The sequence below is a fragment of the Microtus pennsylvanicus genome, chromosome 1 (assembly GCF_037038515.1).
Source record: "Microtus pennsylvanicus isolate mMicPen1 chromosome 1, mMicPen1.hap1, whole genome shotgun sequence".
Lineage (NCBI taxonomy): Eukaryota > Metazoa > Chordata > Mammalia > Rodentia > Cricetidae > Microtus > Microtus pennsylvanicus.
The window spans coordinates 124,419,263-124,432,315 of NC_134579.1; the positions used below are offsets into that span (position 1 = coordinate 124,419,263).

General features: G+C 48.6%; 1 protein-coding gene across 5 annotated transcripts in view; it reads right to left on the reverse strand.

The window, feature by feature from the left end:
• The window catches only part of Ube3b (ubiquitin protein ligase E3B), a 54,479-nt gene extending 41,455 nt beyond the window's left edge, over positions 1 to 13,024 (reverse strand). For 2 of the 5 annotated variants that reach the window (XR_012911588.1, XM_075982932.1), the window contains exons 1-8: positions 12,629 to 12,786; positions 9,339 to 9,419; positions 6,569 to 6,750; positions 6,287 to 6,407; positions 4,573 to 4,632; positions 4,171 to 4,275; positions 2,167 to 2,263; positions 420 to 505 (exon numbers count right to left, since the gene is read on the reverse strand). Coding sequence is in view for 4 of the 5 variants with exons in the window: in XM_075982932.1 (XP_075839047.1) it covers positions 420 to 505; positions 2,167 to 2,263; positions 4,171 to 4,275; positions 4,573 to 4,632; positions 6,287 to 6,407; positions 6,569 to 6,729 (630 nt within the window). In the remaining variant the exon portion in view is untranslated. Of the gene's footprint in view, positions 1 to 419; positions 506 to 2,166; positions 2,264 to 4,170; positions 4,276 to 4,572; positions 4,633 to 6,286; positions 6,408 to 6,568; positions 6,751 to 9,338; positions 9,420 to 12,628; positions 12,787 to 12,921 lie in introns of those variants that run through there. The other 3 variants (XM_075982941.1, XM_075982952.1, XM_075982965.1) reach the window with 3 other exon arrangements.
• Between the last annotated feature and the right edge of the window lie 29 nt (positions 13,025 to 13,053).

Consider the following 13,053-nt stretch of genomic DNA (forward strand, 5'->3'; position numbering starts at 1 on the left):
ATCAGGAAGAAGGAAGGGTCGCATCAACATTCCTTCTAAAGCCTGGAAAGTCCACAGCATCTCAGGAGCAACCTACTCTGCCCACTCTCTGGCCCGAGAACTAGCATCGTGTACGGAACTGACAGATGCCATCTGAGGATGCTGAGTTAGAAATGCATGGCCCCCTCCACCAAGGAGGGGCCTCCTACCACAGCCTCACTGTCAGTCAAGACTCTGGGCTGCCCTCGAATTCATTCGCTACAACATTCTCGGGGCTGAGTGCCACTGTCCTCCCTACAAAACCACAGTGACCTGAGTGAGGGACGAAAAGGACACTGTGTATTCAACTCTCCCTGCAAGGGAGGACACAAGGCACATGTGAACCCACAGGAAACTCTAGTTCAGGCACTGCAGGGATACATTAGGATGGGGTCACAGACCTGTAACACAGAGAAAAATCCACGCTGGTTGAGATGGCCCATTATATTTGCACAAATGTGGTTCAGGGCTGGTCGAAAGCTCTCACCTAAATGAAGGAAACAGCGTGAGAAGGCAATCTCTTGCCATAATGTGAACAATTTATGCAGGACAAAGGGGGAGGGGCTGAATGAGAAATGCCCCAGCAATGGGACACTGTCCCCATCAGGTGATGCTGACTGAAAAGCTGTAAAGTAGAAATTTGCTGGAGGAAGTGCGTCACAGGGTGTGTGGGTATCGCTTTGAGATTTCATAGCCTTGCCCTGCTCTCTGTCCCTGCTTCCTGGTACAAGATGAGCCCACTCTGGTTCCCACCGACATCTCTAGCTCCTGCTGCCCACCATTCCCCCGCCCCAACTGTCAGGCAAAAGGGAACCCCTTTCTTCTCTCAAGTGCTTTTATCATGTGTTTTAGCATAGCTACAGACAAGCATCTGACACAAAGCCCGGAGTCATGACCCCAATGGAAGGGACATTCTGCCTATGCTCTTAGTCCTGTAGGGCCCTGGGAGGCCCATTCTCATAGGTTTGGCTCAAGTGTGTTACTTCATGGGTCGATCATCTGATCCCTAGCCAGAAACACTGCTGGTCCTGCCTCCTCTGCCTACCAGGACCTGTATGCCCAGCAGGACTCAGAACTTAATAGCTTTGGGACACTTCCTAAGTCCAGAAAAATGCATAAAACCAACACTTCTTGCTCACTCAAGGCGTGGATTTGCATGGAACAGAATTTTCCATGAATTTTTTTTTTGTTTGTTTGTTTTTCGAGACAGGGTTTCTCTGTGGTTTTGGAGCCTGTCCTGGAACTAGCTCTTGTAGACCAGGCTGGTCTCGAACTCACAGAGATCTGCCTGCCTCTGCCTCCCGAGTGCTGGGATTAAAGGCGTGCGCCACCACCGCCCGGCTTCCATGAATTTTAGATCACCAGCTAACAACTTCCAGCACCCGGTACAACATAAGTGCTCTGGAGAGAGGCTGCAACACACTGAGAACCTACACATTCCTACAGGGGCAAGTTCTTCCATGTATGTCCAGTCTGCAGCTGGGGACTCCCAGGCTGTGGATGCTGCTTCTGCTAGGGAGCCATCAACTCAGCAGACTCCAGCTCTCAAGCACTGCCCACCACTCTATCTCCAGTGACACCATGGGGCTTGGCATGTATGAGGCTACGTGTATTATTATTAAAAAATTTTTAGATTTATTTTTATTTAATGTGTATGAGCACTCTTCCTGCATGTATGCATGTGTAACACGTCTGCCTGGATCCCCTGGAACTGGAGTCAGGGATAGTTGTGAGCCACCATTTGGATGGTGAGAATCCAACCAGGAGTCCTCTGGAGGAGCAGTCACTGTTCCTAACAACTGGGCCCCTTACTCCATTCCAGCCCCTTACTATTTTTTTTCTTTAATTTTTTTAAAAAAACATATAACACAAAAAGGCCTCGGTGGAGTCCACCATTCACACAAGGTGTTGGAGGAGTTAGAAACAAGAGCAGGGAACAAACTTCCTTACACAGAAAGTTCAAAGGCAGGCACATGCTAACAAACACTGGGTACTATGAAGGAGCCTGGTAGGAAGTGCCAAGTGCACAGGCTTAGGCTCCGAGCCTCCCTGAGAAGCTTGTGCGGCCAAAGTGCTTCTCATGAGTAGGAGGCGTCTCCCTCTGTGGAAATGCTGGTTGGGAAAGATTTCTGAAGCGGGCTCACACACCTTTTCCCCGGAGAATCTTCCATGTTGATGTGTCTGTGAAGGTGACAAGCATGGTGAGGTGCAGTGTGATGAGCCTGGAGTCTTGCAAGATTTCTGGCTGCAAACAATGGAGTAAGATTAACACTCAGGCCCATGATCCCACTCCACGATGCATGTACATCTTACACCGCACAGCTGACTCACACCGGAGTCCACACAATATATTCTAGAATTCCCGGCCCAAAGGCTGCCGAGAACAGAGAACTGAGCATTCCTGGGAGACAAGGCCCCAGGTTGCCTCACTCTGTGCTCACAGCTGTAGCAGAGGACAGCGGCAACACAGACTAATGGGGTCTTGGGCGACAACCTTTGGCCTTACTGTTTACTGGCTGTGTGATCTTAAGAGAAGTTTCTGTGCCTTGGTTTCCTTAGCTGTTGACCTGGGACAGGAATGCTTTCTTCCTGGGGCTTTGTGAGGAATAATGGCTTACTGCACACAGAAACTGACAACAGTGCCTGGTTCATAGCTCAACCCAGGTTCTGCTGCCGCTTTTTGTAACTGTGATGCTTTTCCTGTTTTGCAAGAGTAAGCCAGGCAAATGTGCGACTCCTCTCTAGGCTCAGAGACCTGCAGTACGCAGTATAGTATAGAGCTGCCCGATGGGGTGCTGGAGATGGAACACAGGTCCTCTGAAGAGCCGCCAGCACGCTCCACTGCTGAGTCATCTCTGCAGCTTGTTCTTAGGTTTTCAAAGAAGGGCCTCATGGCAGAGATCGATTGTGGAATGCAGTGTGTGCACACATGCGCGTGCACACGACTAACCTGCCTCCTCGGGCCTGAGGCACTCTGGTAGGAATCTTGGAGTTCTAAGGATGGGGTATAGAGTGTGAAGATTCCTGCTCTGTACCTCGATGTCTCACTGATCAGCTGTGAAGGGTGCAGCTTGCTACTGGCTCATTGCCTTGGCAGGGCTGTGGCAAGAGTCATCCATCACTCCCTCAACATGATCACTGGGGGATTTGGGGACACTCACTGCGCTGATCACCTGCAAGCTCTGGCTCCCCAGGGAGACGGCAGCTCATTGTCTACTCACATCCTGCCCTCCTCTGTGTACAACCTGAGAGTGGCCATAGGACCAGGCTGTGAGGTTGAGCTCGGGATCCTCCTGGACTTTAGAAGTCCTCAGGAATTTCCCAGCTAGGAAAGGTGGCCTCCTTTTCTCTAAGGTCAAGACAGGACAGGGTCAGAGTTTGAGGTCAGAACTGCTGGCTATGCGATGACAGGAAGAGGAAGGGACAGCTGCCATGCTTTAGAATGCATTCTAAAATGGCTCTGGCTCAGCTTGTCACACGCAGGTGTATGAATGTGTCTCTTTAGGCTACTAACAAGGGGCTTCCTTAGTTGTGCAAGAGACAAGAATTCATTACACCAGAACGGGAAGGAGGACAGCTTCCTGACTGTTGAGTTAGTTTGTGTTTTGGAGGGAGGTGGAGGTTACGCATGTGCGGTGTAGTGTACATGTGGTGTGCTGGTATATACATCTGTGCATGTGTGTAGAGGCAGGTTGGACATTCAGTATCTTCCTCTATTGTTCCATCGTACTTTTTGAGACAGGGTCTCTCACTGAACCCAAAGATCAGCATTTTATTTAGGCTGGCTGGCCAGCTAGTTCCTGGGATCTACCTGTCTCTGTTCCCCATTGCTGGGCTTATAGGCTCTCATGGCCATGGCCAAAGTTCATGTGTTGAGGATTTAAATTCAGGTCCTCTGGCTTGTACAACACTCTTACTCACTCAGTCACTTCCCTGTCCCTGAAGAGGGTTCCTTGGTGTGGGAGACTGTGGCAAATGTAATCAATGTTCAATATGTGCTCCCAAGATGGGGTCACAGTAACCAGAGCATCTACCCTGCTCGTCCCAGACATCCATCTCAAGTCAATTCTCTGCTAGACTGCTGAAGGCATAAATAAAGAGCAAACCAGGTGTACATAGACTTGCTGGGTTGAGTCTGGGGGTTTGGTTTACCTTGAGTTGTTCAAGAAGCTCACAGCAGTACCACAGGATGTTCTTGATCTGCTTAATCCACAGCAGAGTGAGGTCCTTGGAAAGAGCCAGGGACACGTACCATACCTACAGGACACAAGAAGAGCAGGAGTGTGGGCAGTGATGAGGTAGGGCTGTCTGCATGAGTAAGTGGAAAGCAGCATGTACTTTAACACTAACCCCCGAGATCAGAGTCCAGAAAAGGCAGTCACTATCTTGAATAAAAGGCAGGAGCAAAGCACGGCTTTGTAGATGAGGACCAAAGCATCGTTAATCCACCCAATCCTCAACTGCTTATCTGTGTGATCCCCTGAGCAGGACCTTTCAGACCATAGAAGCGAGCCTTCTAGAACTCGTGAGAGACTCTCAGCTTGGTCCACTCACCTTTGGCTCATTTTCTGCGTCCATGCTGCTCAGGATGCTACGGCACAACTTCTCCAATCTCTGCAGGGGCAGAAAAGCTGGTTATGAATTCTCCAAACTAATCAAAACATGAGAAAGAGGGGACTACACGTTTGGTGGGCACCTGAAGCATGCAGGCAACATGTCAGGTGGTTCATATGTGCACAATCATACTCAGTACCCTCTTAGAGACATTGACACTACAGATACAAATTACAGGCAGGTTTCAAACTGGTGCCTTACAGAACTCATGGGTCCTAGAAATATGTTTTTATCTTTCTGTTTTTCAAGATGGTTTCTCTACATAGCCTCTGACCAGTCCCCTGGATGTGAGGCTTCCTTTCTTGCGCACAGTCCTCTCCTCGCCTTCTGGCTTTTCTCAAAGTCCTGCTACCAGGTGACTGTGTCTTTTTTGAACTCAGAGCCCTTAGCCCCTGCCCTCTGCATGGCAACCCACTGGCCAGCCTGTGCTGTCTCGACACTGACCCTCTCTGAATTCCTGGGATGCCAGGAATTGCAGACCCTTGGATCTTCTCTGCCTCATTCCTGGGAATTGGATCATTGATTATACCTCCTTGCTCCCACTGGGATGTTTTTGGAGACCCATTGGCTATTCCTAACCAGCTATTGTTGCAGGACTACCAGCTGTTGGCCATAGAGCTGGAGGTGCAAGACCATCAGACACGTCCAGGAAAGGATCAGGTGCTTTAAGCCCTAGGGAGTCGACTTGGCTCCACCTCAAACAGCATTTTACCTGGTCCAAGCAGCACCTGATGGTTCCACAGAGCCTGGACAGTGAAGTGAAACAGCCAGATACTCCAGGATGTGACCAGCACCCCAGCTTTCCCAGGTCCCCCCAAAGATGAACGATGCCCCCAGGTCAGGAGGAAGTAGTCTTGAAAACATGGCGTCCTCATCTCTGCCTCACCTGCTACCCCTTTCTAACTCCTCACCTCTTTGTGATAAAAATGGAGGAATGTTAGCATTCAGGCATCTGTACTGGCCTAGCTGTGGGGTCCTGATGGGATATGTCCTCAGCGGCAGCCGCTAAGAGCACCTCCTCTGCACACTCACTATGTTCCCTTTTAAAATGTCCCTGCCCACCTCCCACTCTCTCTCCCTCTCTGCCTGTCTCTCTCCCTCATCTCTCTCTGCCTTTCTCTTCTCTTCTGCTGCTCCTGTTCCCAGGGGCTGGTTTCCTCCCTGCCCTCCCCTCTTCCTACATTCCCTTTCCCCTAATAAAAGCCCCTCCACATGAACTCTGCTGCATGGCCTCTCTCTCTTGTGCTGTTTTTAAAGTTGCAACAGGGTGTGCTAGTTTGAATGTAACTGACCCCACTCTCATAGGACGTGTGGCCATGTTGGGGAAGTGTGCCGCTGTGTGTGTATGTGGGTGCTTTGAGGTCTCATTTGCTCGTTTCCCTCAGTGTGACAGTCAGTTGACTTTCTGCTGGCTTCTGCTCAAGACGTAGCACTCTCAGCTCCAGCACCATGTCTGCCTGCAGGCCGCCATGCTCCCCATCATCATGATAATGGGCTGAACCTTTGAAACTGTAAGTGAGCCAGCCCAGTTAAATGTTTTGTGTGTGGGAGCTGTGGCGGCCATGGTGTCTTGTCATAGCAACAGAAACCCTGACTAACACAGGGCTTACCTCATTTAGTTTAATTTAGTTTTTAACTACGACACAGGGCTTACCTCATTGTCCTCTTTAGTTTTGTATATGAACAGCAGTTTCCTGGCAATCTTAAAAATACAAAGTGCACTTCTTTTACTGGACCCAGAGTCATCTGTGTTAAAAAACTCATCAGTCTCTCTCCTAGATAGGGAAGGGTCAAAATAAAATAAAATAAAATAAAAAGACATCCTTAATCAGGAGCACTAAGCAACAGGACCGCTTCTCGAGCACCATGAGGGAAAACTGATTCACTTTCTGCCCATCAGCAGTGGGCAGAAAGCGTGTGGTGGAGTTGCTCTCACCTGAGGTCTCTGTGCAGTCGCCTCCGGCAGAGGAAACCGCGGACTACGGCCTGAATGATCACCACTGAGCGCTCCCGCTCCTTCTGCTCCAGCCTTTCTTCTCGTGCCTGCCGCGCTCTGTCAATGAACCACGCTCTGGAGGTCTGAGATACAGTGAACATGTTTGCAAACCGACAGGAACCCTGCAAGGACAAGAGGAGCTGGTGTAGGGCACCTGTGCACACACGGGTGGGGCTTGGATGCAAAGGGCAGGTGGTACCTGGGCAGCAGCAGAGGTGCTTAGCAGCCTCCATCCCCCACAGAGCTCATGGCTCTCCTGATCCAAGTCTCAACTTCCTGCCAGCTCCTGTCACACCACCCACAGAGAACAGAGATTCCATGGCTTTGGGGAAATTTCACATTTTCTTAGGGGCAATCGCAGAGCTTGGTGGAGAGCAGAGAATCTTCCCTATCCAGAGAGCGCCGTTTAACTCCATGTGCCAAAAGGTTCCTAGACATTTGCTTTCTCCACTACGTTCCCCATACTTAGAAGGCAATAACACAGCCACCTTCCATCGTGGCAGGGAAGACTTGAAGGAAGAAACCTATGTTGTCATCACTTTGGTCACCCATTCACACCTAGGCCCAGCAAAACGTTGGAAAAAAAAGTTAAAAAAATTATTGCAGGTGGCGGTGGTGGCGCGCGCCTTTAGTCCCAGCACTTGGGAGGCAGGCAGGCGGATCTCCTGAGTTCAAGGTCAGCCTGGTCTGCCAAGTGAGTTCCAGGACAGGCTCCAAAACTACAGAGAAACCCTGTATTGAAAAATCAAAAACAAAAAACAAGCAAACAAAACAAAAGATTATTATTTAAAAGTGTTTAATTACGTTTTATCTCAGCAAGAATGAATAAGCAAGTGTGTATAGACACATACGGGAGCCACAGTGCACACCCCTCATGCCTGTGGGAAGGTCAGAGGACAAGGTATGACGCAGTTCTCTCATTCTACTGCGTGAGTCCTGCAGGTGGAGGTCAGGCTGCCAGGCTGCCAGGCTGGGCAGCAGGCCCTCACTGCTGTGCCAATTTGCTGGCAATTTTAAAAAGTTATCATTGTATATATGTGTGTGTGGTGTTTGTGTGGGCAGGTGTGTCAGTGTGCATGTGTAGCGATCAGAAAACAATCAGAGGGGTTGATTTTCTTTACATGGATTTTGGGGCTTGAAATCAGGCTGTCGGATCTGCAATCACCTCTACCCGAGCCACCCGCACCCCAACCCCCAATCAGCCGCAACGCTACCCCTGAGCCACCTGCACTCTACCGCCTGGTCCTTCTGCTCCTCTACCTGAGGCAGCTCAGCATCCCAAGGTCTTTCTTTACAAATTACATTTATTGAGGCTGAAGAGCTGTCTTATGGATTAAGAGCACTTGCTGCTCTTGCAAAGACCCAGGTTTAGTTTCCAGAAGCCACGAAGTAGCTCACAACCACCTGTAACTCTAGTTACAGAGATCTGATGCCTTCTTCTGGCCGTGCAGGTGTTGCACACTCATGATACACATCCACACATTCAAGCAAAACACTCAGATACATAGATTGATAAATCTTTCTTAAAAATACATTTAAAAATGACATTTCTATTTTGTATGTGTATGCACATGAATGTATGTGTGTGAGTATGCGCACAGATGGAATGTGTGTAGGTTAGAGGACACACGCAGGAGTCAGTAGTCTCCTTCCACCATGTAGATTCCAGGGATCCCACTCAAATGTCAGGCTGCTCCACAGATGCCTTTGTACCCACTGAGCCATCTTGCAGGCCCCCAAGGTCTTTTTTGTTCTTGTATGTGTTACATGTTCCATATGAATCGAAACATGTGTGCACATGTACATGGAGGACTGACACTTATGTCTTCCTCTATTACTCTCCATTTTATTTTTTAATGTAGGGTTTCTCACTTGAGCCCACTGCTCACAAATCACATGATCTACCTATTTTGAATTGCCCTCAGGAACACCATTTCTGCCTCTGAAGTGCTGGGATTACAGTCAAGTGCCACACTTGCCCAGCACAGGTGGATTCTGGGAACCTGAATTCTAAACCTCATGTTTGCATGGCAAGGGCTTTTTCCACCAAGCATATTTCCAGCAGCCAAGACAGCCCATTTAATCTGGATAGGGGACACTACATATCACACTCTGCGGCCAGGCCACACAGGGGAACTGCTCTCGTCACTAACAGGTGCTGTGCAGGGCAGAATACCAAACAGTACAGGATCACTAGTAATTGTTTTCTGCCCCAAGCGGGTGGCTTTGACTGACAGCATTGACCCATGGAGCCTCACAACTGGGTGACTTCTTTAGCAATCCCCAAACACGGCCTCATCAGCCCAGCTGACTAACGCAAACCCGGAGTTTTGGAAAAGCATCTTTCATCAGGTTAATTCACCCAAAGTAGCAGCCACTTTGAAACACATCTAGAATAAAAGGTGGAACTAGATTCCTGTCACATGAACATACATCCAGGGACCGCTAGCCCTTTCCTCACCTGACTCACGCCTGTCAAATGACACTAGGGACTTGCCAGCATGCTGGGCTATCTATCACCGGCAACACTCAAGGAAACATTGTTCTGTGCAGGCTAGTCAGACACACTACCACAAAGTTCTACAACAGCCAGTGCCATCAACAACTACTGAAACAGACCAGCATAATCTGCTAACCATAGGGAAAGAGCTAGGACTAGAGAGGCAGAAAGCCCCAACTGTTCCCTCTTCTGCCAGGCCCGGAAGCTCACCTGAGAACCTGCCTGTACAGCGGAGATGCTAGGTGACCATCAGTGACCTCGCAAGCCTCTGGTTTCAGAGGAGTTGGTTTTCTGGCATAAGAAAAAATTAGAATTAATATTGTTTTGTAGGTGTGGCATCCCAATGTTACTAAGTGCAAGTAATATAGTTGATTGATTTTAAAAACCGTTTAGGGACCAGAGAGATAGCTCGGTAGTTAAAAGCATTTGGGTGCTCTTCCAGAGGACCTGGGTTCAAGTCCCAACATTTACATGGCAGCTTACAGCTTCTGTTAGTCCAGTTCCTGAGGATCCAACACCCTCTACAGACACACATGCAGTTACAACACCAATGCACATAAAATTAACTCATTAAAACAAGCCCTCTAAATCTACTGAAGTCTCCTCTAAATGTGACACTACTTCAAAAGTAACTCCAAGAGGTGGTACAATGTTAAAAGACAATCACCCTTCACATTTTCAATGCTCTGGAAAAATGTTTATGCCTCAGAAGAGCAAGGACGGCTGCCTGGGAGAGCACAGGCTTGCACTTCTCAGTGGAAGGGCAAGCGAATGTGCACACTGGAGACCACACTGCAGTGAAACAGAGTTGAGGCCTCAGGTCTGATCTCTAGCGTGGTAAAAGGGTCAAAAACAAAACAAATTGGCCATTTTGTGTTGTGGGATTATGAGGAGCCCCCCCCCTTCACAGAAAAAGTACATGGGTCTGAGTCCCACACACAGCAGGCACCAGCCCACTCCTCCCGCCTCTGGCTCTGTCAACCCTGCTCATAAGGGGTCCCAGAGTTTTCTGCCTTTGATAATCAGGTTTGATGCTTGTCATGAAAACAGACATGTGTGTACCATGGTTCTTCGGAGCTGTTAACAGAGCCCAGATGTATTGCTTTTACAGACACAAAAGGATTTTCTCTTTTTGGCATTATTTTCAATTGTGTGTCTGTCTGTGAGGATGTAAGTCCAGTGCCCAGGAGGGCCTAAAGAGAGTGTCAGATCCCCTGGAGATGAGCCATGTGATGTGGGACTAGAACTTGAGTCCTCTTCAAGAGGAGGAAGTGCTCTCAACCACTCATCTCTCCCCAACCCGTTTATTATTTTTTTCTAATCGTCCCATCTGCAGCATTAAGCTGTTTCCCTATCCCAGATGAACTAAGGTTTGTCAGACCCAGCACTTGGGACCACGAACCCCTGGGCCTATTGTTGAAATGATGTCAAGCTCCTGAGAGGTGTGAGCAGGGCTCAAGGCTCGACTACAACACCAAGTCCTCTCCTCAAGATGGTCCTACTAGCGGCTGCAGAGCTGGCTCAGGGCTGTGAGTGCCAGCTCTTCTTGCAGAGAACCAGAACTCAGTTCTAGAAGATTCAATGCCCTCTCCTGGTCATGGGCATGCACATATATACATGCAAGCAAAACACTCATACACTTAAAATAAAATTTTAAGAAATCTTTAAAAAAAAGAATAAAGAGATCCCTAGTAGCAGGCAGGACAGAGGAGCAGCAGGCGCGCCCTCCCAGCGGAAAAACAAATGGCTGCACGCAGACTGTACCTGAGAGTGCTCACTTCTCCCCAGGACCTCCCAGGCTCTGATCCCTTTCTTGGGATTATTCCCATGAAAAAAATCTTATACATGGCTTCTATTTACACTGCACAATAGTCTAAGTGTGCGCTTTTCTTCATTCTCTCCTATACCTCCTCACTTGCACAATCCAGGAATCAAGACTCACGACTGAGTAGTACGTCCTCATTCCCCGAAAGTCACAGAGAAACACAGCAAAGACTGTGACAGAGAGGACTCAGATCTGAGAAAATGGCCCTCAGCCCTTTCTAGTCCTGATCCTACCTCTTATTTTACAGTCCCTTGAGTACTCTAGGCCCTTGTTTCCTGAGGATAATAACAATACTCAGTCTCAGGGTTGCTAAAGGAGGGCATGGGACATTTGCCCTTCTTAACCTTAATTTAATCACTGCGCTGTTGAGATTAGGAATGAAAGGGAAAATATTAATAACTGGCAATTGGAAGTTGATCATATCTAAGGAAACCTTATTACATTGTCCTTACAAAGCTTAGAATCTGGTTAGGGAAATCAGAGGTGTACAGGAAGGGAGTTTAGAAAACAGTAAGTTGGTAAGGATTCAGAGCATCTGGAAGGGAAAAGTCCTCTAAGTGTCTCACCTAACAAGGACGGCAACACTGTGGGAAGATCAACTCTTGCCACCCCACCCCCAAGACTTAGTCTGGGTTATACAATTAATAAGTGTCAGAGCCAAGCTTTCAATGCTAACAGACAAGATTCAGACTCTGCGTTACCTCTATATACCTAGGCAACCTGCTTAAAACCCAGCTACTCTGGATGGGACTAACTTCAAAGAGAGACGCAAAACTGCATAAGGGTCCAGACTGTGTAGTAAAATGAATACATACTGCTGGAACGGTTTTCCTTTTTGATAGAAAAAGCTAGGTCGCCAGGCTTAATGGCCACCTTTTAAGGGCAGGTCACAAAACAGAAACTGTACGGATGTTTAACTTGCCCTTCCTTTACATTGGCCTTATCCTATTAGGTTACAATACCCCAATTTTAAAAGCTCAAGAATAGGCAATGGGTCTTAATGAAACCATTTTTAGTTCAAGAATAAGCAATAGGTCTCAAATAATCCAAGGAATGGCTCATAGAAATCTACAGCGAAATGCAGAGAGGGCACAAAACTTGACTGTGTCCTCCGGGTTCCTGAATTTGAACCCCAAAGGAATTACTTACTGGCAAGTCAAACAAACAAGATTCAGGATTCCCCCACTTACAGAATGGCACCATAAAGAGAAGTTGAGAATGCCAGGTTCCTTTGCGGCTAGGCATTCGGTCAAAAATAGGGTCAAGTTTTTCTGTATTAAGAACTATCAGGAACCACTCTAAAATGTATTATAAAACAATCTAAATGCTCCATTTAAAAAGGAGGAAACTCAGGGTCAGAGACGCGACTGGATTTACCCAAGGTCACACAGCCAGCGCACAGAACTCAACTCCACTTCGGGTGCCCCCTAAGGCCCAACATCAACAACGACAATAACAAGTAAGTCTCGTTCATAGATAGTTGGCTATTAAGGCCAGTTGCCTCCAACAAGAAAATCGATGGAAAGGGGCCACGGAGAGATCCCTGGAGCCAGAAAGTCAGCCCCCAGAACCTCCCCGTTCGACTTCACTAAGCCAAGACTCGGCCCCCAGACAACCTCCCTCAGTCCTCGGTCCCGCCACCCAGAGAATCGACCATCCTGTTTCCACTTGCTACCCTCAGGCCGGAGATCTTTATCCGTTCGAGGACCCCACGCTCGGGGTCCGGCCCGCAGTTGCCGCCGCCTCAGCCCGATACCCCCGAGTCCGGCCAGACCCGGGGCAGCGGCCGAATCCCGGCCGCCATCTTGCCCCGGGTGTTGTGCTCCAAACTCCGCCTAGAAGCAATTATACAGTTCCGAGAAACAATAGTTCCGTACAGTTTCTTGGCTCGGGAAAGAAAACCTCTATTCATCCTGTCCTCTTCTTTGGCAGACAAAAAGAAGAAACATCCAGAAGTAGGATAAATACCTGACTCAGCCATGGGGAAGTGGAACCCACCAGAGAGGGAGTGGTTGAATGGCAAAGAGTGCTCATGTTGGGCTCCAGGGGACACTTTAAGAAGGGTCCCTCTGCGGGGCGGAAGTGGGGTGTGGACAACGG